The sequence below is a fragment of the Eretmochelys imbricata genome, chromosome 1, assembly GCF_965152235.1.
Source record: "Eretmochelys imbricata isolate rEreImb1 chromosome 1, rEreImb1.hap1, whole genome shotgun sequence".
Lineage (NCBI taxonomy): Eukaryota > Metazoa > Chordata > Testudines > Cheloniidae > Eretmochelys > Eretmochelys imbricata.
In genome coordinates, this window is record NC_135572.1 from 213,323,891 (window position 1) to 213,350,863 (window position 26,973).

Sequence of the window (26,973 nt, forward strand, 5' to 3'; positions counted from 1 at the left end):
CTTTCACCTTACAGCAGTTGGTATTTTCCTCCTTCCCACAGGAGGTCCCTTGGCCTGGCATTGTATTTCAAGCAGTCTCTCTGCAGCTTGTCTTACGGCAGTCAGTATCTCCTTCCTTCAGACCGGAGATCCCCAGCATGCCTGCTTAGAGCTGGGGTTTAGGCCAACTCCAGGGCTTTAGCCAGCTTCTTCTTTAGCTGGCCTACTTTCCCCTCTCCCTCCCCCCCATTAGCCCTATTAGGAGGGTTCAGCAGGCAGCCAGTTCTATTGCCAGTGTGTGCCCTACTATGAGGGAGGAGAGCGCTTATAGGCAAGTCCCCCTCTGGAAGTTGATCCCCATGGTCTGGGAGAGGGGAGTCAGGCTTGGAGGCAGCTTCCTAGTCATTAGGTAAGAGTGGGTGGGTGCCACAGCATGGTATCCAAGCAGTAAAGAAATAAACTAAATAATCCAAGCTCTGTCCCCAAGTCTGTTGTAGCTTCACAGTGACAGCTAGGCACCTAAAGTCTCTGAACACCAACATTCACTGTGGGATGAAAAATTTCCTCTTGAACTTTCAGAGGAACAGATGGAACAGACAGATTATAGGAAAGAATCTCTGCCTGTAAGAGATGAAAACCTATCTTTACTTGGTTATGACACTAGGGGAGGAGAGTAAATCAAGTCCATCCTAGAAGGATATGGCAGTATTACTACAATGAGGAAATAGAAGCACTGAACATTCTGTATGAAAAGCAACTACAGCGTCTGCTCAGTTTTAGCACTTTCCTTGTTCTTTTAAGCTGTTCAAAATAGGCATTTTGGTGATAGCCCAATAAAAAAGTCAAGACAGATTTTTAGTATTACTACAAAATAATTTATTTGTCTTTCCTAAAGCATAACAGCAGAGGATTATAACATAAAAGCAAAACACATGAAGATCTACCACTCGCTCATCAACGAAGAAAGCATTTGTATGTTTTGTATCCTCCTTCCCAGGTCTCCTCCCTCTCCTAGGGTTTGGCAGATGCACTCTGAGCAACCTCATCTCTCCAGCGAGCTTTTCTTTCCATGTTTTGGGTTGTAAGGGATTCATGCCTTCCGACAGCCTACAATAGTATGATCGAGAGCAAACATGTTACTTATGGTACTGTAGAGATGAAGTTTGAACAAGCAATGAACAAACCATCTGGTAGTCTGAGCTATACCTCTGAAGAATACTCCCTTACAGAGATACAGCTCTCATGCCTAGATACTCTTTTGTAATATGCCAGCTTTAATGCTAGGAAGAGCTAGAGGGTTAAAATAAACTCTGAAGGCACAAAATCCTGGAATTCTTTTGGTTTAAGTTAATTATTTCCTTAGGGCTGAATTAAGCCAATATACTGATGGCTCTGGCAGATGCTTTCCCTTTTTCTGTTCAATGATAATTAACTTCTTTCTTCGTGGAAAGCCAGGAGAATTTGGAAATAAAGTAAAGGTAGATAGTCCATATTCTAGTAGCAACTGCTGCTACAGTTAAGAACAGCTTCCATTCTAATCCCCCTTCCCACTCACTCATAACTCTCCCAAATGTTCACCTCTAGGGTTGAAACTGCTTTTGGTTGGTGTAAGCATATCTGAACCACTGTTCTTAGGGATCTTTTAATTGCTTAACTAAAGAAGCTGACCTGAAAGCTGAATTTTAATTTTTGGAGAGTTTTACTCAGTATTGTTAACAGAAGCAACTAATAGTATAGGACAGTGGTCGTCAATTATTTTTTGTCAAGGTCCAAATTTCTTGGTAATGGTATAGTCAAGGTCCAGACCGACCCCCCCCATACCTAGCTCCCCTGCCCTCCCCTCGCCCCCATGACTGCTCTCCCAAGCTTCCCCATCACCTGCCAGCTCCCAGCCCAGAAAGTAAGGTGACCTTATTTGCCTAAACTGAAAATGGGATCCATGGGGCTGACCTGAGCTCCCTAGCATTGCTGATTGCCCCCTCCCCCAGAAAACATTCTTCCATGCCCCCAGTTGAGTCAAGTAACAGAGATGGGAGGAAGGAGGAGGGGGAGAGGAATGGGTATGGGCTGGAATCTGGTCAGCAAAGCAGGGTGCGTGTGTGTGAGTACTTCTGAGCTCGGAGCCAGGAGGTGAAGTTGCTGGACTATGATCCAGCTAGCTATGTGATGCCCCTTTGGGGGCTGGGACAGCAGAGGGGTAGGAAGGAGGTTCTGGGTGGCAGGAACCAGCAAGAAGACTCCAGAGAGAAACCCTGGGGAGATGTGGGGAGGACAGGATGCGGCACAAGTAGGTGACTGGAGGTGGACTGGGGAGGGAAAGAGGCCAGTGGGGGCAGGGCAGCTGGAGAGGGCTCTGGGGATGAGAGATTGGGAGGACGTGAGGCCAGCGTGGGGGGCTCTGGGGACTGTTCACGGGTGGGGGGAGCATGAGGTTGGGGAGGGTGGGCTCCGGGGACTGCTTGGGGGTGGCAGGAGGGTGTGCTCCAATCCATTTCCAGCCACACACACACACGGTTCTGCATGGCTTCAGCCCCAGCTCGGCTTCAACCCGAGCACAGAGACGACATGTAGTTGGGGGAGAGGGGGACCTCAGCCAGCCACTCTGCTGCACGGACACACAGAGTATAGCTGCCGGGACATGATGTCTCCTCACTTCTGGGCATATCCTCCAGAGGCATCCAGAGCAGTCGCGGGGGGAGGGGAATTGCGACCCCCGCATGCCCTGCCCGTGCATCACCTCTGCCCGCACAGTCCACTGAAAAGCACCTGGCGATACAGGTTTGGGTCACAGTCCGCCTATTGCCTCCCTTGGTAGGGGCTATAAAATGAATATTGAACTATGATTTAGCTAACAAGCTAGAAAATTGGTGAAAACAAACATTTAGGTGTTCAGAATTAAATCTCACAACCACGCTAGTGAGTATAAGTGTTATTTTCTATTGTGGGAAGGTGACTTTGGTTAGATTTTTGAAAAAGAGCCCCTCAGAATAGGGCCTCACTTGTGCCAATTGGTTATCAACTCCAGTGCTGCTAACACGGGGCGGGGAGTCAAAGCAAAAGTCAAAGATAATTTGGTCAGTTACTTCCATGCTAATTCACCAAGGTCTCCATCCTGATAGATCTAGTAGTAGTCAACCCTTTTAACCTACTTACCAATGAAGGATATTAGTTCCAGGATCTGACTAACACTCCTAACTACGTAAAACTACATTTATGAAGACTGTATAGATTGAGTGCTGTTTAAGAGGCTTGAATGTCGGTCTGCTTTATGTCTGTATGCACCTAGAAGTTGAAAGGCAGCATGAATCCTTTAAATATGGTAGACACAGGTACAGTGTCCTACAATCTTAGTTAACAGGAACTCATTCAGTTTAAAAGCTACTTTATATCAATCTTAATTTGAACCTGTTACAAAACAAGAAGACACACTGTAGCTCTGACACTCTTTAAATCACAACAGCACCTATACTTCCTTATCAGTTAGGTACCCAGTTTCAGGAAGTGGTAAATTAACTGATTTGAGTAGTCACCCAATAAAAAGAGAGAGAGAGAGAGAGAGAGAGAGAGAGAGTGTGTGTGTGTGTTTGTTTTTTCAGCTCAGTTTCCATTCACAGCAATCACAGGTAAGTGAAGAACAGCCATAACTACAGTGCTTTCTGGTGTCATAGTAGGCAACCCTGGAAAAGAGACGCACATAAAAGTGCCTATCTGAGAAAGATACTTGATGTCACCAGGACTCCCCCCAGCTGGCCAATCAAGGACCTCAGTCTTCTCCTTTCCTGGTGACTTTGGGGTTTTGGAAGTGATGTGCTGAAGGAAACAAGCAGTTTTATCCTATTTCTGCTGGGTGATCCAACTTCGTTCATCTTCTTGGAGGTCCTGCTGTGGACCAGTCAGATGGTGACCACTATTTCTTCCAAAGATTGAAAATATCCAACCAAAATAAGAATCCTCCTCTCTCACCATCCAGTCAGGGACCAAGACACCACCTTTTGAGCTCTTGCAACTGGAGCTGGAATTTTCTAGTATTTTTGTTCAACACATCTTGTCAGACCAGCTTGTATATGACAAGTTAGGGCATAGCTTTTGATACAACCATCTTGGGACAGACCCTGAACTCAGATTGGTTTGCTTTGGTCATCACCTTACTGCCACCAGTCGCTTCCCGTGAGTCCCTTTGTGGTGCATCCTTTGTCCATCTTTGCAGTTGTGCTTGCTCAAGTTTCAGTTTCTCCATCAACACTCTGCTAGCTGCTGAAGTATCTAGTTTAGCGTTCGTATAAATTATACAAAGTCCCTCCATATTCTCTGATGCTCTTTAAACTTGTCTCACAGTACATTTTACAATGTATTCACACATTCCAAAGCCAGAAAGGACCATTGTGATCATCTAGTCTTTTGAGTAATACAAGCCATAGAACTGCCCCAAAATAATTCCTAGAGCAGATCTTTTACAAAACTTCCAATCTTAATTTTAAAATAGGCAATGATGGAGAATCCACCACGATCCTTGGTAAATACCAACACTGGACACTTCACAAGTACTCCACAGAACTGCTAAGTTCACTGAATATTTTCATATATCCAATAGATTAGTAAGTGGGACTGGTTTACGAATACTTCCGAAAGCCAAAACTAATTAAATTTTGGATCATAACCCGACTAGTCCTACTTCCCAGACTGTGGAGCTTGTCCCCTCATGAATGTAGGCTGCAAGCTACTCAGGCACGGAATGGCTTTTAGTGTGATTTTGCACACTCAATGGGGATCTGATCAACTGAGCCCTGTAGGTTCCATAATTAATAATAATGCTAATACGCTCTGATATTCTCTCTCAGACTATTTCATCAGTGCTGCTCTGAAATAACAGCTTAGGAATAACATTACTGGATCCATGAGCATAATACACATTTGTTATTGACATTAGAAACCCATCCAAAGCATTCTGGGTAATGGGAACATTTCTGACAGAATGATCAAAAGGAGGGAAGTGATTATTCCCCTCTATTCAGCACTGGTGAGGCCACATCTGGAGTACTGCGTCCAGTTTTGGGCCCCCCACTACAAAAAGGATGTGGACAAGTTGGAGAGAGTCCAGCGGAGGGCAACAAAAATTATTAGGGGGCTGGGGCACATGACTTATGAGGACAGGCTGAGGGAACTGGGCTTATTTAGGCTGCAGAAGAGAAGAGTGAGGGGGGATTTGATAGCAGCCTTCAACTACCTGAAGGGGGGCTCCAAAGAGGATGGAGCTAGGCTGTTCTCAGTGGTGGCAGATGACAGAACACGGAGCAATGATTTCAAGTTGCAGTGGGGGAGGTCTCGGTTGGATATTAGGAAAAACTATTTCACTAGGAGGGCAGTAAAGCACTGGAATTGGGTTACCTAGGGAGGTGATGGAATCTCCAACCTTAGAGGTTTTTAAGGCCCGGCTTGACAAAGCCTTGGCTGGGATGATTTAGTTGGGATTGGTCCTGCTTTGAGCAGGGGCGTTGGACTAGATGACCTCTTGAGGTCTCTTCCAACCGTAATCTTCTATGACAAGTTTATTAAAAAACATGAGTAACTAAAATATCAGTTGTTTTTAGAAATAAAAACCTCAACATTTTGGCATACATCCATAATATGATTTTGCATGTTGTCTGCACTGCAAATCATGAAGCCCCTATGTATAAAACATCTGAGTGACAGGAGACCTACAGAAACAGCTTACTATACACTTTAGTTTTCAGCTCTGAGAGAAAAAAAAAGCAGTGACTGAATTAAAGGGAAGACAGAAATATCTACGTTTCCTTCAACAATTGTTTGTTTCTATTTAAAGATCAGGCTTTAGAAAGGGGGTGGGGGGGGTGGTCTGCCAGGACTGTTGATGGCAAATATTTGGGGGCAGATCCTCAGCGAGTGTAAATTGTCATTGCATCACTGCAACAACTTACTAAGGGTTGTGGTGGATTCTGCATCACTGAATTTTTAAATCAAGACTGGATGTGTTTTCTAGAAGTTACGCTCTAGGAATTATTTTGGGGAAGTTCTATGGCCTGTGTTACACAGGAGGTCAGACTAGGTGATCACAGTGGCCCCTTGCAGACTTGGAACCTATGAAACCGCAGTCACGTCCCCCCCAGTGTTGTCTCTGTTAAGCTACATAAATTGAGTTCTTTGAGTCTATCACTAACCTATATGGCATCGTTTTTAATCCTTTAATCATTCTCTTGAATCACTGAAGTCACTTCAAGAACGATTGTTCTCCAGCAGGCCAGAAAAGCTATGTAAGTTTACCACTTCTGTTCTCTTTGTTATCACAACAATGGTGGCATGCTGGGACATGTAGCTGAGCTGAGTCCGTGCACTATTAATCAAAGTTACACTTCTGATTATTCCACTCTGTGATCAAGTGTCATCATAAAAAACATACTATTTGGTTTAAGGTCTTTTTATTTACTGCGGGGGGGGGGAGGGGGGGTGTCTGCATTGGTCTCTGCCAGAAAGTGAATTTGTTTTTGGAAAGTCTAAGGAAAATCCCTTCAGTCATTTGTTAGTTTAGAGAAGTTGAAAAAAAAATGAACACTTTACCCAATATGCAAAGGTGTTGTACACCTTTTAATTTCAAGGTGGAGGATACCTCAGACATAGCTGAACTTTGACATTTTACAATATCAATAGTCTTGCACATGCTGGACCATCTTAGGAGCAAGACCCTTTGCCCGTATACAGCAACTTAAATTTGGGCCTTTCTACTCTGTGACCAGGTCCCACATCCTCCCTAAATAGTATTATTTGAATGTAGGATTAAATCAAGTGTCCCAGGTTGTCTATGTTTTCTCCCAAAATACAGTGGACCCTCCAGAGAAATTTGAAGAGATGACCAACCTAATCACTGCAGCATCTAAATGACTGAGAGGGGAAACACCACCACCCTCTTCTGCCTCATTTATCTATTGGGAGGGTCCTCATCCCTAAACTCCTCTCAGGATGACTTACTGGAGGTATCTGAGAACACACCGCAGTACCTCTTATTATGGACCCACCACCAGGAAATGACAGGCATCCTCAAATCCCAGTGAAGTTGTAACAACAGAAGTTGCACAGCATCTCACCTCCTATGTATGCACTTCCAGGAGTGCTACCTCAGCACTTCCAGGAGTGCTACCTACACACATATGAAGGGATAAAGTAGAAGTGTGCACATTCCCACAGAGGCAGAACTGCTGCATTTGTAAGAAATGTAGCTCTCGGTCTCTCCTGGGAGGGCACATTTTGGTGCTGGGTGAGTTTTGGGGGAGTCGTAGAGTGTTCATTTTAATTTTTATTTATTGCTTTAAGTAGTATTTGTTGTTACTTCATTACTGATCTCAAGAGAGATCTGAGGATTGTGTGATAAGGTTCAGCTCCAGTCAACTATCCAATACTGTACTCACCCGCTTTCCTTCAATGACCATCACGATGCATCCCAGTATTGTCAGGGCAATCATCAGGTAGCTGATCTTCACACGCAATTTATTTCGCGCAGCATCAATCAGCTCAAACCTCATGAAGCAAAGGGAGGCCAAAATCATTATCAGAGACCTTAGCTTCTAATCTATTGATATCTCTTGTCATGCTGATAAACAAGAATCCATACAATCTACTGTCAAGAAACTAGCATTTGTATCATGCCTTTTACCAGCACCTCCCAAAGCACTATCCCCATCTTACAGACAGAGAGAGGTAGCTTGCCCAAGACCACAGAATGAATCATTAGCAAAGTTGAGAACAAAACCTAGATTTCCTGACACTCCGTCCGTTGCTCTAATCACTAGACAATGCTGCATTTTCAGATCACTGGAATAGCGAATCCCTTTTGTTCTGCCTGACAGTCAAATCTTGTCTTCAGTAAGGGGGAAAGAAGTGTTTTCTTACCACTAGCTTCCCCCAGTGCTTACTGCAACCTGCTAATCCATGTAAAAACTACAAACCGCCTTCTCCACATTAGGATTTTACCATGTTAACACATGGTAGACCACCTTTTTTCTAGTTTGGGCACATCCTGAAAGTTTTCAGGGTAAAAAGCAAGATTAAACTGTGAAAGAGTTGAGCTTTTGGGGATGGGGATGCACCAAAACTGGTTTATATTTTTTTTTCCATTGGGCTTCAACACTCTGCACCATATATTAAACTTTTCAGCAAGATGACTTCCTCCAGCACTGGGTTTGGAAATGCTAGCTGCAATTAGAAACATTTTTAGAATACAGATTTCATGTCAGCTGTCTCCAATATGTTCACCAGCAATTTATACCCCTGGGAAAATCTGAGCAGCTCTTGGTAGAAATCTAAAACTTCACTTCCTACTGTCTTCTGGAACAGTTCTCAAGAGGGTTTAACTGAAGATGGAGGATTATTTATACCATGCAAGTGTTGCCCTGTAGAGACTTTCTTGCAAATTTTAGTACATCTTATCTAGATACACCCAACATCTGCAGCTATATCACTTGCTTCTGAACATTTGCAGCCTGGCCTACTGTTAACTCTTAAGGAGGTACAGTTCCCTACAAGGCCAGTCATCTTGATCTTCCAAATGCCCTCCATGGAGGGCAAAGAAGAAGAATTAAAGGATTTGTGTTGTAAATACTTCAAATATCAACAATGAGTCAATGGTCTCAGGTTGGGCTAAACATTAAAGATCATACAACTGAAATTTACTATTTCAGTTACAGCGGACCCCTACAAAAGTGAGTAGTGTTGGTATTAAGGATCTAGATGCTAAATAGGCCTCTGTGGTACAAAATTTGTAGGCGAGTTTTCTATAAACAGAGACATACAGAATTTAATAGAGACAATAATCTTTTAAAAACTAACCTATAGAGTTCAGAAAATGATATCCCTCTAATAGAATTCTAATACTCCAGAAGAGAGTTTGTTTTTTTTAAAAAGTGTCAGACTGGAGAAGTTACAGATGAGTGGAAGAAAGCAAATGTCATGCCAAAAAACGGTAAATGGCATGAACCAGGTAGATATAGGCCTGTTAGCCTGACATCAATCCCAGCCAAAATAACGGAACAGCTGATCTGAGACAGTCAAAAAACTAAAGGATGGTAATGTATTTAATGCCAACAAACATGGTTGACCATGGCAGAAAGGTTTTGTCAAATTAACTTTGTAATTTTTTAAGATTACAAATTTGGCTGATGAAAGTAACTGTGCTGATGATGCATATTTGGACTTCTGTAAGGCATTTGACTGCCTGACTTTCTGATTTTAAAAATTTGGCATAACAGCCAGTTTTCAATCCATTAAAAATATGCTCTAATTATTTTCTAACCAAGAGTGAGGAATCATCAATTGCAAGTGTTTCTAGTGTGGTCCCACAGCGATCAGATTCATAGAACTTAAGGTCTACCACCAGATCATTTAGTCTGAACTTCTTTACCACAGGCTATTAAATTTCACTCAGTTACTCCTGTATTGAGCCCTGTACCTTGTGTTTGGTTAAAGCATATCTTCCAGAAATACAACCAGTCTTGATATGAGGACATCAAGAGATGGAGAATCCGCTGCTACCCTCCGTTTGTTCAGGTGGTTAAATCAACCTCACGGTTAAAAGTACGTGCCTTACTTCGGATTTGAATTTGTCTGGCCTCTGTTTCCAGACAGTGTCTTGTTCTGCTTTTCTCCACTACTATAAAGAGACCTTTAATACCCAGTATTTTTCCCCCCTGTGGTGGATGCTTGAGTCACTGCTATTTAATAGGTTTTAGGAGTGACCTGGAAGGAAATATAAAATCAGTGCTGATAAGGTATGCAGACAGCAAGATTCTGGGGTGGTAAATAATGATAACGGCAGGTCACTTAAACAGAACAATCTGGATCCACAAGTACACTGGGCCAAAACAAAGAGCATGAATTTTAATACCTAAATACATTTCTGAACAAAGAATGTACCCCTTACTTTCTGGATGGGATATTTATCTTAGGATTGGTCTATACTTTAAAGTTAGGTTGGTATCGCTATGTCACTCAAAGGTGTGGGGAAAAAAACAAAACAAAAAACCCACAACCTTGCTTTTCAGCTATGCCGACAAAACCCCCTTCGTTGGTTCAACTATGTCAACAGAAGAAGGCTTTGATCAGTGTAGCTAATGTAGTTTGGGCAGGTGGTGTTCCTACACATACAGGAAAGAAAAAAAAAAAGTCTATGTAGGCTGCACATACAGTAGGAGGTTGTGCTGGCTCAGTTATGCCGACACAGCTATGCCACTACAGACTCCACGGTATAGACATACCTTTGAAAAGCAGTGACTCAGAAAAAGACTCAGTGGAATAGGGAGGTTACCTCTGTATAGAACACTAGTACGAGACCACCACTGGAATACTGTATCTAGTTTTGGTGTCCACACTTTAAAAAAAACAAAAGTTTAAAAATTGTAGTTCAGAGAAGAGCCAAAAAGAAGGACCTGAGGAGTGGAAAATCTGCCTTGCGCTGAGAGATGTAAGGAACTCTATTAGAATTCTTTGAAGGTATCAACAAGCATGTGGACAAGGGTGATCCAGTTGATATAGCGAACTTAAATATATATATAGTATACCCCCAAAATGACACTACAACATTAGAAAAATGAAGACACCACATTTTTTGAGCATCAATTGTTTTCTCCAATTTGACTCAATATTTCCACAGAAATTCTATCTTGGCACAAATTCATGCCTGTGGAATTTCAGGTGGATTGGTTTAAATGTAGAAAAGTCTAGCTTATACTGGTAGCCTTGATTCTGCCTTAGCTCTAGAGAGATGGCGTATGACAGTTAACAGTCCATCCGTAATATGATTTTATGTTACCAACTACTCTCGTGAAATTTTTAGGATTGGAGAATTCAGAGACTAATCAGTTATGCCATAGCAGAGCCTCCGCATGGCAGAATCCCCACTGTGATTTTAATCACTCTCATCAGGTAATAAATAAGATTAAACTGGCAGAGCGTCAGCAAAACATTCCACTACTCTGCTGCATATTCCTAGGTATGAGGCTCTTCAGTTCTTCAGCTGTCTTAAAACAGGGAAGAGTAGTCAAGACCTCCAATCAGCTAAGCATTTCTGTACCACTCTGTTCTGCTACTAATACACAGATGAGCAGATAGTCCTATAGGACAAGGGCAAGAGTCAATGGAGATAACACCAAATATGAGCCCCAGGATGATACAGGATGGGTTGCAGAGGATTGCAAGGAACAATAGGAATCGAGAGGACTTGCAGCCAGATGGAACAGGGGATAGACTGGAGAATCGCACTATTGCCAGGAAAAGGCAGGTCTATGTGGTTGGGGACTCATTACTGAGAAAAACAGACAGGCCTGTAACAAGAGCTGATCCAGAGAACAGAAGGGTGTGCTGCCTGCTGGGTGCTAAGATACGGGATGTGTACCTGAGGCTGAAGAGGATCCTAAGGGGAGCGGGAAAGAATCCATTGATTATCCTTCATGTGGGAACAAATGATACGGCTAGATTCTCACTGGAACGTATCAAGGGAGACTATGCCAGGCTGGGGAAGACGCTTAAGGAAATCGAGGCTCAGGTGATCTTCAGTGGGATTCTGCCTGTTCCTAGAGAAGGGCAACAAAGGTGTGACAAGATTATGATGATCAACAGATGGCTCAGGCAGTGGTGCTATAAAGGAGGGCTTTGGGATGTATGCTCACTGGGAAGCATTCATGGACAGAGGACTGTTCTCTTGGGATGGACTTCACCTGAGTAAGGAGGGAAATAGACTTCTAGGATGGCACAACTGATCAAGAGAGCTTTAAACTAGGAATTCGGGGAGATGGTTGGGAGATGTCTAGGTAATCTCCACACCATATTTTCTCTTTGAGAGGGAAGAAAATGAAGTAAGAAAGGATACAGCCGTGGGTAGAATGGACATAAGGTGGAAGGGCAGCGTACATACCAATCCAATAGGTAATATTGGCGGTAGAATGTCTGTGCCCAATTGGGTAAAGAATGTGAGCGAAACCAAACAGCAAAAATTAAGATGTTTGTACACTAATGCGAGGAGCCTAGGTAACAAAATGGAGGAACTAGATCTACTGGTGCAGGAAGTGAAACCAGATATTACAGGGATAACAGAAACATAGTGGAATAGTAGTCACCACTGGACTACAGGTATTGAAGGGTATGTGCTGTTTAGGAAAGACAGAAATAAAGGCAAAGGTGGTGGAGTAGCATTGTATATCAGTGATGAGGTAGACTGCAAAGAAATAAGAAGTGATGGAATGGACAAGACAGAGTCTGTCTTGGCAAAAATCACAGTGGGGAAGAAAGCTACTAGAGCCTGCTCTGGGATAGTGCTTGGGGTGTGCTATAGACCGCCAGGATCCAATTTGGATATGGATAGAGACCTCTTTAATGTTTTTAAAGAAGTAAATACTAATGGGAATTGTATGATCATGGGAGACTTTAACTTCCCAGATATAGACTGGAGGACAAGTGCTAGTAATAATAATAGGGCTCAGATTTTCCTGGATGCGATAGCTGACGGACTCCTTCACCAAGTAGTTCCTGAACCGACAAGAGGGGATGCCATTTTAGATTTGGTTTTGGTGAGCAGTGAGGACCTCATAGAAGAAATGGTTGTTGGGGCAACCTTGGTTCGAGCGATCATGAGCTAATTCAGTTCAAACTAAATGGAAGGATAAACAAAAAGAGATCTATGACTATGGTTTTTGATTTCAAAAAGGCTAACCAAAAAAAATTAAGGAAATTAGTTAGGGAAGCGGATTGGACTGAAAAACTTGTGGATCTAAAGGCGGGAGGAGGCCTGGAATTACTTCAAGTCAAAGTTGCAGAAATTATCAGAAGCTGGCATCCCAAGAAAGGAGAAAAAATTCATAGGCAGGAATTGTAGACCAAACTGGATGAGCAAGCATCTCAGAGAGGTGATTAAGAAAAAGCAGAAAGCCTACAAGGAGTGGAAGATGGGAGGGATCAGCAAGGAAAGCTACCTTACCGAGGTCAGAACATGTAGGGATAAAGTGAGAAAGGTCAAACGCCATGTAGAGCTGGACTTTGCAAAGGGAATTAAAAGCTATAGTAAAAGGTTCTATAGCCATATAAATAAGAAGAAAACAAAGAAAGAAGAAGTGGGGATGCTAAACACTGAGGATGGAGCGGAGGATAAGGATAATCTAGGCATGGCCCAATATCTAAACAAAATACTTTAATGAGGCTAATGAGGCGCTCAGGGATAATGGTAGGATGACAAATGGGAATGAGCATACGGAGGATATGGGAATCGGTAGATATTACCACATCCGAGGTAGAAGCCAAACTCGAACAGCTTAATGAGACTAAATCGGAGGCCTCAGATAATCTTCATCAAAGAATATTAAAGGAACTGGCACATGAAATTGCAAGCCCATTAGCAACAATTTTAATCAATCAATCTGTAAACTCAGAGGTTGAACCGTATGACTGGAGAATTGCTAACATAATTCCTATTTTTAAGAAAGGGGAAAAAAGTGATCCGGGTAACTACAGGGCTGTTAGTCTGACATCTGTAGTGAGCAAGGTCTTGGAAAAAATTTTGAAGGAGAAAGTAATTAAGTTTCAGAGTCGCAGCCATGTTAGTCTGTATTTGCAAAAAGAAAAGGAGTACTTGTGGCACCTTAGAGACTAACCAATTTATTTGAGCATAAGCTTTCATGAGCTACAGCTCACTTCATCGGATGTATAAAGTAGAAAGTACAGTGAGGAGATTTTATATACACAGAGACCATGAAAAAATATACATTGTATGGAGAGTGATCACTTAAGATGAGGTATTACCAGCAGGAGAGTGGGGTGGGGGGAGAGAAAACCTTTTGAAGTGATAATCAAGGTGGGCCATTTCCAGCACATTTCCAGGGTTAACAAGAACGTCTGGGGGGGGAGGGGGGGGGAATAAACAAGGGGAAATAGTTTCTCTTAGTATAATGACTCAACCACTCCCAGTCTCTATTCAAACTTAAGTTAATTGTATCCAATTTGCAAATTAATTCCAATTCAGCAGTCTCTCGTAGTTAAGGACATTGAGGTCAAATGTAATTGGGACAAAATACAACATGGCTTTACAAAAAGTAGATTGCGTCAAACCAACCTGATCTCCTTCTTTGAGAAGGCAACAGATTTTTTGGACAAAGGAAACGCAGCGGATCTAATTTACCTCAATTTCAGTAAGGCATTTGATACGGTTCCACATGAGGAATTAGCAGCTAAACTAGAAAAGATGGGGATCAATATGAAAACTGAAAGGTGGATAAGGAACTGGTTAAAGGGGAGACTACAGCAGGTCACAATGAAAGGTGAACTGTCAGGCTGGAAGGAGGTTACTAGTGGATCCTCAAGGATCAGTTTTGGGACCAATCTTATTTAATCTTTTTATTACTGACCTTGGCACAAAAAGCGGGAACGTGCTAATAAAGTTTACAGATGACACAAAGCTAGGAGGCATTGCCAATACAGAGAAGGACCAGGATATCATACAGGAGGATCTGGATGACCTTGTAAACTTGAGTAATAGTAATAGGATGAAATTTAATAGTGAAAAGTGCAAGGTCATGCATTTAGGGATTAATAACAAGAATTTCTGTTATAAATTGGGGACACATCACTTGGAAGTAACAGAGGAGGAGAAGGACCTCGGAGTATTGGTTGACCACAGGATGACTATGAGCCACCAATGTGATATGGCCGGGAAAAAAGCTAACACGGTCTTGGGATGCATCAGGCGAGGTATTTCCAGTAGAGATAAGGAGGTGTTAGTACCGTTATACAAGGCACTGGTGAGACCTCATCTGGAATACTGTGTGCAGTTCTGGTCTCCCATGTTTAAGAAAGATGAATTCAAACTGGAACAGGTCCAGAGCAGGGCTACTAGAACAATCCGTGGAATGGAAAACCTGTCTTATGAAAAAGAGACAAAGACCTTGGCTTGTTTAGCCTAACCAAAAGAAGGCTGAGAGGAGATATGATTGCTCTCTATAAATACATCAGAGGGATAAATACCAGGGAGGGAGAAGTATTATTTAAGCTCAGTATCAATGTGGACACAAGAACGAATGGATATAAACTGGCCATCAGAAAGTTTAGACTTGAAATTAGACGAAGGTTTCTAACCATCAGAGGAGTGAAGTTCTGGAACAGCCTTCCAAGGGAAGTAGTGAGGGCAAAAGACATACCTGGCTTCAACACTAAACTTGGTAAGTTTATGGAGGAAATGATATGATGGGATAGCCTAATTTTGGCAATTGATTGATCTTCAACTATTAGCAGTAGATATGCCCAATGGCCTGTGATGGGATGTTAGATGGGGTGGGATCTGAGTTAGCACAGAGAATTCTTTCCTGGGTGTCTGGCTGGTGAGTCTTGCCCACACGCTCAGGGTTTAGCTGATCGCCATATTTGGAGTTGGGAAAGAATTTTCCTCCAGGGCAGATGGGCAGAGGCCCTGGGGGTTTTTTGCCTTCCTCTGCAGCGTGGGGCACGGGTCACCTGCTGGACGATTCTCTGCACCTTGAAGTCTTTAAACCACGATTTGAGGACTTCAATAGCTCAGACATATGTTATGGGTTTGTTACCGGAGTTGGTGGGTGAGATTCTGTGGTCTGCGTTGTACAGGTCAGACTAGATGATCATAATGGTCCCTTCTGATCTTAAAATCTATGATTCTATGCTCACCAATAAAGCTATTTACCACTTAGATTCAGTGCTGATCTGCACCTTAAAAAGATAAGAATTATAGAGGATGTTCTGTCTCTGCATCATGTATTTACACAGGATGGACCATGTTTTAGAGGGAATCCCCAGATGTACTTATCTTCCCTGTGACATTCTATACCTTGAGGGAGTGTCCTGGAACCCCCATATTCCCCATTTGTATATAATCGTGATCTTAGCTATAAAACATGCCTTGTAAGGTATCAGGGGAAAGGTTATGATCTGCTGTAAGTCATTACTCTATCCATATATGTATATCATTAACACACATGAAGTTATGAGAGTTGTGTTGTATGGTTCTCACTAAAACGGGGGTGGGCAAACTATCTGGCCCGCCAGCCGATTTAATCTGGCCCTTGAGTCCCCGCTTCAGCCAGTGGGTGGGGTCGGGGGGGGGCGGTCGCTTGGCACGTGCATGCCACCACTCCACACGACTCCCACAAGCAGCGGCATGTCCCCCGTCTGGCTCCTACATTTACGGGCAGCCAGGGGGCTCTGCGTACTGCCCTCGCTCCAAGCACCGCTCTCGCAGCTTCCACTAGCCAGGAACTGCAGATTTCCAGGAGCAGCTTGAGGTAAGTGCTGCCCGGAGCTTGAACCCCTGAACCCACCCCCAACCCCAGCCCTGATCCCCCTCCTGCCCTCCAAACCCCTCGATCCCAGCCTGGAGCACCCTCCTGAACTGCACACCCCTCATCCCCAACCCCATCCCAGAGCCTGGACCCCCAGCTGGAGCCCTCACCCCCTCCTGCACCCCAATCCCAATTTTGTAAGCATTCATGGCCCGCCATACAATTTCCATACCCAGATGTAGCCCTCAGGTCAAAAAGTTTGCCCATCCCTGAACTAAAACATGCTGTAAGTTTGGGAATAAGCCAGATATTAGCTCCCCAAAGGCAACCACAAGGAAAGTAACCAACACCCTGGTGGAGTATCAATCAACCCATCAACCACCATTGTCCAGCAAGGGAGCTACAATGCAATGGCTCACCTGCATAAGGCCACACCAGGGGAATTGCTCAATAATGCCTGGAGACTCAGCAACGGCTGGTGTATATCCACTTTCCATTGATGAAGCGGTGAAGCAATTAATAAATCTGCATTACTCATCTTGAGCAGTGCAAGATGGTATATTCCTGAGATACAATGCTGGGAGGATTTGGCTCTGGTGCCTTTCTCTGTATGATTCATGAGTGGCTCTGGGAGCATTCATGCAATCTAGCTAGGTGTGAGGTTCCACATGCTGTTATGCTGAGTGATAACAGCACCTGGATGGGTTTTCTGCTGGTCACTAGCAAGGCATTGTGAGAGACAGCCCAGGCTGGAGAGAGTTCAGAGGGGCACAGTGGTCCCACAGGCCCTGTTACATTCCCAAAATGGTGCAAAGTTTAATTCACGAGGGGTTCACTTTTACAAAAGGATTTTAAACAGACATTGTCAACATAACACATTTGAAAAAGAAAAGTCCTTATCTACATTATTAACGCCAGGTGTAATTATTCAAAGAGGTTTTTTTAAGTACGATTTACATTTCATCCTGCCTAGACAGAGAGTCTAAAATGGTCAGTTTACTTTCTGGTTCTCACAGACGAACACAGGGTTTGCACTGAGGCTAGACTTGCTGCAGAGAAATTTTGACAACGTTTTATTTTCATTAGAGGCCTAATCTACTATTTAGTTAGTTTAAATCCCAAGTGAGATATAATTGATAATTGATTATAATTGATAATATAATTACTATTTATGATCATATGGTTTATATTAGGAGTCTCGTTTCAATAATTATTGAATGATGTACTTTTCATGAAACAAATATAAAACACTTTTCATGGACATTTAAAAAAATCAGGAAAATATTTTTATTCATACTAAGGTTTGCAAAAGGTTTTAAAAAAAATTAGGACAAAAATAGCTGGTTCAGGGTCTCCTTTATTGAAATGACTGCTACTTACTCATCTTCCTTTTGGGAGAATCACGAGGGAGCTAACTGCATGCTCTCTACATCAGGATATGGAGATCACAGCAGTGTTAGATTTCAATCATATCATGTTCCTGACGTCACACCTCTGCAGAACTGATACTCAGTCCTGTATACTTGTTTCTCGGTAGGCATACATTAGTGTACTTATAATTTCAGGATTGGCACTTACGAGACAGTCTCTGGTATATCATCTACTTTTTTGAAACGGCCTGCCCACAGCAGAACCTTCTTTTCCCAGTCTGAGGGCTTGTGTCCTGGCACTTTGAAGGTGGAATGCCCTATAGCAAATATGGAAGAGAAGACACAGTATACAGAATAATCATAGCTTAAGGAAACTGTCAGGGTGAGCAACACAAATCTGCAGGCATGAGCTGTGCTGTAACTGAAGAGGGAGCAGAAATATCACATGAGCACTCCTAGAGAAGCTGTAAGGGCATGTGGAACTGAACCAAGCTTAAGGTGACAGAACTTTACCCAGGGCCCCATGTACTCCACAATTCTGAAGGCACAGAATGTACTCCACAATTCTGAAGGCACAGCTTTCACAGAATCATTCCCCAGAATCAAAGTATTAATTTAAAAAAAAAATATATTGTGGGGCTGGTTCTCCACTGCCTTGCAGCTTTTATCATAATTTACACCTGTAGAAAGTGTGTATTAGCTATGTTACAATAAAATAGTATTTCCTAAACCGCTGAGCATGAATCAAAGAAGATTAGGGTTGGAAGAGACCTCAGGAGGTCAACTAGTCCAACCCCTCTGCTCAAAGCAGGGCCAACCCCAACTAAATCATCCCAGACAGGGCTTTGTCAAGTTGGGCCTTAAAAACCTTTAAGGATGGAGATTCCACCACCTCCCTAGGTAACCCATTCCAGTGCTTCACCACCCTCCTTGTGAAATAGTTTTTCCTATTATTCAACCTAGACATCCCCCACTACAACCTCAGACCATTGCTCAGTGGTGTCATCTGCCACCACTGAGAACAGCCTAGCTCCATCCTCTTTGGAACCCCCTTTCAGGTAGTTGAAGGCTGCTGTCAAATCCCCCCTCACTCTTCTCTTCTGGCAGACTAAATTAGCCCAGTTCCCTCAGCCTCTCCTCATAAGTCATGTGCCCCAGCCTCCTAATAGTTTCCGTTGCCCTCTGCTGGACTCTCTCCAATTTGTTCACATCCTTTCTGTAGTGGGGGGGTGGGGGTGGGGCAAAACTGGGACACAATACTCCAGATGTGGCCTCACCAGTGCCGAATAGAAGGGAATAATCACTTCCCTCGATCTGCTGGCAATGCTCCTACTAACGCAGCCCACTATGCCATTAGCCTTTTTGGCAACAAGGGCACATGATTGACTCATGTCCAGCTTCTTGTCCGCTGTAATCCCGAAGTTCATTTCTGCAGAACTGCTGCTTAGCCAGTCAGTCCCCAGCCTGTAACAGTGCATGGAATTCTTCTGTCCTAAGTGCAGGACTCTACACTTGCCCTTGTTGAACCTCATCAGATTTCTTTCAGCCCAATACTCCAATCTGTCTAGGTCACTCTGGACCCTATCCCTACCCTCCAGCGTATCTACCTCTCCCCACAGCTTAGTGTCATCTGCAAACTTGCTGAGGGTGCAATCCATCCCATCATCTGGATCTTTAATGAAGTTGTTGAACAAAACCAGCCCAAGGACAGACCCCTGGGGCACTCCGCTTGATACCAGCTGCCAACTAGGCATCGAGCCATTGATCACTACCTGTTGAGCCCGACGATCAAGCGAGTAGAAATGACCACCTTATAGTCCATTCACCCAATCCATACTTTTTTAACTTGCTGGCAAGAACACTGTGGGAGACCGTATCAAAAGCTTTGCTAAAGTCAAGATATATCATGTTCACCGCTTTCCCCATATTCACAGAGCCAGTTATCTCATCATAGAAGGCAATCACGTTGGTCAGGCATGACTTGCCCTTGGTGAATCCATGTTGAAGGACTAGCTCCAGAGATTCAACTTTCATTAAAATAAAAGTAAGTCTCCAGTTGCTATGGTTGAGAAGAAAACCTTTTAAAATGTGATTCAAATGTAGCCACTGCAGAAAAGTCAGCCTCAGTTTGTAGAGAACCTCAGACGTGAACTGCTTTACTCGTTTTAATGGGTGCTCACATGCCAATGACAACAATTTAGAAGCCAACATTTGGTTAACTATTTCACTGTTTTTCCAAACATGTAAGGAGAGGAAGTATGTTCTGAACGGCCTACCAATGTTTTCAATTTAGCAACATATGGTGGGAGTGAAGAGGATGAGATTGGTTACGTTCTCCTGAAGGTAGGCTCAGCTTTCAAGAGTCTGAGAAATACTGCACTACTGTAACATACTGGCTAAGTGTCATGTACTACCATTCTAACCTGGTAGCATTTCACATCTACTTTGCACAGCTAGAAATTACTACAAAAGAATGTGAAAAAGTAGAGAATAGGGTCTTATGTTTCTAGCCCTCACATTTGTGAGGACAACCTTGGAAACATGAACCAGGAATAACTAATGCATTTTGTCATCCTTTGTCAGCAAGCAGCCACAAAATATTACTTAAGACCTGTGAGCTGCCCACGTTTATCTCAATGAGTTGCTAATTATGAAACCTAAATATAAACTATTTTATAACCAACAATGTCACTGCTAATCATTGTAACAAGAACATTAGAGGGATGGAAACATACCACAGCTACGAACTACCCAAGGTGGATTAACAATTTTTTAAATGATTATTTAAATTGGATTTTTTAAAATGTAAATTAAATAAAGTTTATAAAAAAGTAAACCTATTTAAAATTGAAATTGGCAACTTATGTTAGATTTAAGGTTTAAACTTATTATAATCTATTACAATTATTTGAAGTAGCTACCAAAACATTAAGCAGTACATGTTTGCTGCCAAAGTTTTAAAGTCAGCCCATTGAACTAGTGTGGAACTCAATGCCTAAGCAGCGGGAAACAGAGTTTGTTGAAGTGCTAAACCAGCTTTTGAGAGCAGTAACCTCTTCCGCAGGAGCAGTGAGAATATTTTCATTTCACTCAACTAGTTCAGTTCAATGATTAGTTCATTCAAAGGCAAGAAACAAGTTGAGAGATGAAAAAGCAGGAAAGCTCGTTTTTCCTCTTCCAATCTGTGAATAAAAACTAGGTGTGAGGATGAAATCTACTAGTTCTAAAATCTCAAAGGACATGGTGACCAGAAACAAATTAGTTCAATACTAACTATAGATAAAATTATCTACCTATCTAAACTATTTAATAGATATACTGAACATTTAAGTAAAAAAACCAAAACAAAAAACCAAAAAAAGCATTCCGTGTCCTGGAAACCTAAGAAAAAAAAGTTTAAGGTAGTCTTTTAGTTATTAAATAAAAGGTAGAATGCTGTTTTGTGCATTTTAACTGAATCTGAATTTCCATCCAAACAGAGCTTGACACAGAATCACAAATAAAAATTAACCTAATAAACAAGAAATGTAACATTAAAAAAAAAGTTAAAATTAAGAATTAAACAGAAGTTAAGCTAATTGCTTAAATAAATGTGAACAGATCTAGTGTAGCCTCCTGACTAACAAAAAGAAGCACCAAATGTAATGCAAAGAGTAGATCTGGTTGCAAATCAGCATGTTGTAATGGTTACCAACCAATAAGAATCAACATTTCATTAGGGAAATAACTAAAAAATGTTAATGCAAAACATGATTAAAATTTATTATTTCAATCAGGTTTTCTGCTTGGTGATTTAAATCATGATTAAAATTGGTGATTTAAATTGCTTTGATCTAAATCAATCCATCCTGAAACTCTCTCTCGTCTTAGGAGGATATTTAATATTGATATCAGCAGCTATACTGATTATTTTTGTATTTAATTAAAATCCTCATTTTAAAAATGTTAAATGAAACTGCTACAGAATTTCCTGTCTGCGTCACAGTTTGCGATGGAGCACAAGCCTTTATCTTACCTGGCGATATAAAGAGCTCTTCTTAAGAGTACTGTAGGTCTCAGGACCATATGCCAAACCAGTGAAGTTGACGAGAACTTTGTCGTTGACTTCAGTGGGAACAGGATCAGACCCTCAATGCCTCTCTTCCAAACTCATTCTCCCGGTCCATACACAAGCAAAAGGGGGCAATTTATGCTTTGTTTTCAACACAAATGTGGCTAATGCCTCATATTTAAGAATGCTTTTTCACTAGGGCTGTCAATTAATCGCAGTTAATTCAAGCGATTAAAAAAAAATTAATCGTGATTAATCACGCTGCTAAACAATAGAATACCAATTGAAATGTATTAAATATTTTTGGATATTTTTCTACATTTTCAAATATATTGATTTCTGATACAACATAAAATACAAAGTGTACAGTGCACATTTTTATTACAAATATTTGCACTGTAAAAATGATATAGTATTTTTCAATTCACCTCATATAAATATTGTGGTGCAATCTCTTTATTGTGAAAGTGCAACTTACAAATGTAGGGTTTTTTTTTGTTACATAACTGCACTCCAAAACAAAACTAAGTCCACTCAGTCCTACTTCTTGTTCAGCCAATTGCTAAGACAAACAAGTTTGTTTACTTTTACAGGACATAATGCTGCCTGCCTCTTACTGTGTCACCTGAAAGTGAGAACAGGCATTTGCATGGCACTTTTGTAGCTGGCACTGCAAGGTATTTACGTGCCAGATATGCTAAACATTCGTATGCACCTTCATGCTTCGGTCACCATTCCAGAGGACATGCTTCCATGCTGATGACACACGTTTAAAAAAAAAAAAAAAAAGTGTTAATTAAATTTGTGATTGAATTCGCTGGTGGAGAATGGTATGTCTCCTGCTCTGTTTTACCTGCATTCTGCCATATATTTCATGTTATAGCACTCTCGGATGATGACCCAGCATATGTTGTTCGTTTTAAGAACGCTTTCACTGCAGATTTGACAAAACGCAAAGAAGATACCAATGTGAGATTTCTAAAGATAGCTACAGCACTTGACCGAAGGTTTAACAATTTGAAGTGCCTTCCAAAATTTGAGAGGGACGAGGTGTGGAGCATGCTTTCAGAAGTCTTAAAAGAGCAACAGTCTGATGCAGAAACGACAGAACTGAACCACCAAAAGAAAAAATTAACCTTCTGCTGGTGGCATCTGACTCAGATCATGAAAATGAACATGTGTTAGTCCTCACTGTTTTGGTTCGTTATCGAACAGAACCCGTCATTGGCATGGATGCATGTCCTCTGGAAGGGTGGTTGAAGCATGAAGGGACATATGAATTTTTAGTGCATCTGGCACATAAATATCTTGTGACACCGGCTACAACAGTGGCATGCAAATACCTATTATCTCTTTCAGGTGACATTGTAAACAAAAAGTCGGCAGCAAATGTAAACAAACTTGTTCATCTGAGCGATTGGCTGAACAAGAAGTAGGACTGAATGGACTTGTAGGCTCTAAAGTTTTACATTGTTTTATTTTTGAGTGCAGTTATTTTTTGTACATAATTCTACATTTGTAAGTTCAACTTTCATGATAAAGAGATTGCACTACAGTACTTCTATAAAGTGAATTGGAAAATACTATTTCTTTTGTTTTTTACTGTGCAAATATCTGTAACTATATAAAGTGAGCACTGTACACTTTGTATTCTGTGTAGTAATTAAAATAAATATATTAGAAAATGTAGAAAACATCCAAAGATATTTAAATAAATGGTATTGTATTAACAGTGCAATTAATCGCACAATTAATTTTTTTAATCACTTGACAGCCCTACTTTTTACCCATTGGCTCCGACAGTCAAACCAATAATTGGTCTGTTACACAGAGGGTCCAGTATAGATTATCACTGTTCACTCTAATCTTAAAGATAAAATCGAATACCAGACCTATCACTGACTTGAAAGGAAAAGGAATCCCATCTTAAAGGATGAACTAGGTCAGTGGCAAACTCAAAATGATCCTGCAGTGCAGAGGCAGCATACTTCTAGTGGATCACTGCCCTGCTGTGGGAAGGGCTCTGCTAAGGAATTCTCAACACTATCACAACACTCACAAATATAAAAACAGACTGATTGTGGGAAGGAAGTGATTAGTTACAGAATGCAACTGGGAGATTCTGAATGCATAAACTATCAAACAAGAACTCCTCTTAACCTACTAAGAAAAGAAGGCTGTCCCTAAAAAGAAAAAGCTTTCCTTTGATTAGTAATACAGATAGTCTTGGATTTGACATCTAAGTGTAAAGTTCTGTCTTTTGAGTGAGAGAGAAAACTTAAGTCCTTTTCAAAAGAGCAGAGCCTTGTATTTGACTAAATTCTTACTCAGGACATTCTGGCTACCTAAATACCTGCTAAAGTTTTCATTGTGCGAGAAATTTTTCACTTTCTGAACCAACTTGTTGGCTGACATTGCTATGAGCTTTTGAACTACCATGTTCCTTCCCAGAGATAGCTGCATTTCAACGTGATAATGACCCCTATGTATAGTCCGTACACCTGGTTGACACAAAACATATTGTGAAGAGTATCCTTTAGAATGAATGTAAAAAATATATGTAAGACGTTTGATCTATGTTCTTGATTTAATGATTATTTAGCAGTTCTTTACACTTGTTCCTCAGCCTGGTAGCTACTCTAATAGTAACACTGATACCTTTGAATCTCAGAGCAAAAAGCTTACCCCCTACTTCAGGCTTTTGTTTGCTCCCCTCCTGTGATTTACTGCAAAAACCTCTCTTGATCTTCAGATCCATTCCTTTAGTTGGTCTCAGAATTGAGGGAACATTCCTTTCCAGCATCTTAGTAGCTCTGCCTAGAAATCAGAAGAAAGGGGTGGTAATGGGCTGAACAGAATCCAAAAGGTAACTCAAAAATTTTCAAAGCAATCCGAGTAACCATGCAGATTTTAGAGTACTTAGAAGAGTTGAGCTTTAAACAGAAAACTGTTCTAAACTTTAATTACAGTAGACCTGGTTATCCATTACATTGAGATAGATTTTTTTTAAATATATGAACACATATGCAAGCACGTGTTTATACGAGGAAATTAGAAAAAAATAAAAATCTAATGCGTAAGGTGGGACAGACCTCCGGAGTTATAACAGAGACTGACAGAAAAAAAAGTTTGATATCTCAGCACTTCACCTGATCTTGACCATACTCTTACATAAAACTGCAGCATGGAAGCACTTTCCTAAACACTGACCCTGTAGGTATCATGATTACATGCTTTCAGATGCCTCACTTTCAATCCAGGCAATGCCACTTAAAGGAAGTGCACAAGGTTTTCACCAGGCTTGTCATACTCCAAAACTAAGGGTATGTCTACACTACGGAATTAGGTCAAATTTATAGAAGTCCATTTTTTAGGAAGTGATTTTATACAGTCGATTGTGTGTCCCCCACTAAGCGCATTAAGTCGGCGGGGTGCGTCCACAGTACCATGGCTAGCGTCGACTTTTGGAGGGTTGCACTGTGGGTAGCTATCCCACAGTTCCCGTAGTCTCCGCCGCCCATTGAAATTCTGGGTTAAGCTCCCAATGCCTGATGGGGCAAAAACATTGTCGCGGGTGGTTTTGGGTACATGTCGTCAGTCTCCCCTCCCTCCGTGAAAGCAACGGCAGACAATCGTTTCACGCCTTTTCTCCGTGCGGATGCCATACTGCTTTCAGCAGACGGTTCAGTAGGACTGCTAACCGTCATCATCGAACCACTGCTTCCGCTACAACTCTGCTCTCCTGCTCTTGTCTCACCATACCACAGCAAGCGTGCAGCCCGCTCAGCTCACCGACACTGCTGCTGTTGTGTCCTGGTGCTGCTGGCAGCAGACGGTGCACTAGGCCTGCAAAACTGGTCATCCAACCACCACTTCCTCTCCAACTCTGCTCTCCTACTCGTGTCTCGATAGCGAATTTCTCCATGTTGGCTGTCATGGGCTCCCACTTCCCTGCAACTCTGCTCTCCTGAATCCACCTCACAGGTCCTCTCGTTGTTCTCTATAAATATCTATTCTCGTGGCATCCGTCGTCAGCCACCGCTTCCGCTGCAACTCTGCTCTCCTGCAGACGCCATACCACAGCAAGCATGGAGCTCGCCCAGATCACCACGGCAGTTATGAGCACTGTAAACATCTCGCGCATTATCCTGCAGTATGTTCAGAACCAGAACCTGCAAGGGCAGGCGAGGAGGCGACAGCAGCGGAGTGATAAGGGTGATGAGGATATGGACACAGACTTCTCTCAAAGTACGGGCCCCGACAATTTGGACATCCTGGTGGCAATGGGGCAGGCTCATGCCATGGAACGCTGATTCTGGGCCCAGGAGACAAGCACAGACTGGTGGGACCACATAATGTTGCAGGTCTGGGATGATTCCCAATGGCTGCGAAACTTTCGCATGCGTAAGGGCACTTTCATGGAACTTTGTGACTTGCTTTCCCCTGCCCTGAGGCACAAGAATACCAAGATGAGAGCAGCCCTCACAGTTCACAAGTGAGTGGCGATAGCCCTCTGGAAGCTTGCAACGCCAGACAGCTACCCGTCAGTCGGCAATCAATTTGGAGTGGGCAAATCTACTGTGGGGGCTGCTGTGATCCAAGTAGCCAACGCAATCACTATCAAGGATAGTGACTCTGGGAAATGTGCAGGTCATAGTGGATGGCTTTGCTGCAATGGGATTCCCTAAAACTGTGGTGGGCGATAGATGGAACCCATATTCCTATCTTGGGACCGGACCACCTTGGCAGCCAGTACATAAACCGCAAGGGGTACTTTTCAATGGTGCTGCAAGCACTGGTGGATCACAAGGGATGTTTCACCAACATCAACGTGGGATGGCCAGGAAAGGTACATGACGCTCGCATCTTCAGGAATTCTGGTCTGTCTGGACAGCTGCAGCAAGGGACTTACTTTCCAGACCAGAAAATAACCATTGGGGAAGTTGAAATGCCTATAGTTATCCTTGGGGACCCAGCCTACCCCTTAATGCCATGGTTCATGAAGCCATACAGAGGCACCCTGGACAGTAGTCAGCAGCTGTTCAACTATAGGCTGAGCAAGTGCAGAACGGTGGTAGAATGCGCATTTGGACGTTTAAAAGTGCGCTGGCAAAGTTTACTGACTTGGTTAGACCTCAGCGAAACCAATATTCCCATTGTTATTACTGCTTGCTGTGTGCTCAACAATATCCATGAGAGTAAGGGGAAGATGTTTATGGCAGGGTGGGAGGTTGAGGCAAATCGCCTTCCTGCTGACTATGCACAGCCAGACACCAGGGCG

At 42.4% G+C, this 26,973-nt stretch overlaps 1 protein-coding gene and 1 long non-coding RNA gene across 3 annotated transcripts in view; both read right to left on the reverse strand.

Moving 5' to 3' along the window:
* Positions 1 to 831: 831 nt before the first annotated feature.
* FAM162A (family with sequence similarity 162 member A) overlaps positions 832 to 26,973 on the reverse strand; it is a 42,281-nt gene continuing 16,139 nt past the window's right edge. For both annotated transcript variants that reach the window (XM_077823447.1, XM_077823446.1), the window contains exons 2-5: positions 24,378 to 24,509; positions 17,850 to 17,958; positions 7,398 to 7,506; positions 832 to 1,086 (exon numbers count right to left, since the gene is read on the reverse strand). In XM_077823447.1, coding sequence (XP_077679573.1) covers positions 991 to 1,086; positions 7,398 to 7,506; positions 17,850 to 17,958; positions 24,378 to 24,495 — 432 coding nt within the window. In that variant the 5' untranslated portion in view covers positions 24,496 to 24,509 and the 3' untranslated portion in view covers positions 832 to 990. The remainder of the gene's footprint in view (positions 1,087 to 7,397; positions 7,507 to 17,849; positions 17,959 to 24,377; positions 24,510 to 26,973) is intronic.
* On the reverse strand, positions 19,789 to 22,062 carry LOC144268552 (uncharacterized). The gene is made up of 2 exons (XR_013346787.1): positions 21,657 to 22,062; positions 19,789 to 20,823 (listed from the first exon to the last, which is right to left on the reverse strand). It is a non-coding gene; the product is annotated as an uncharacterized LOC144268552 (long non-coding RNA).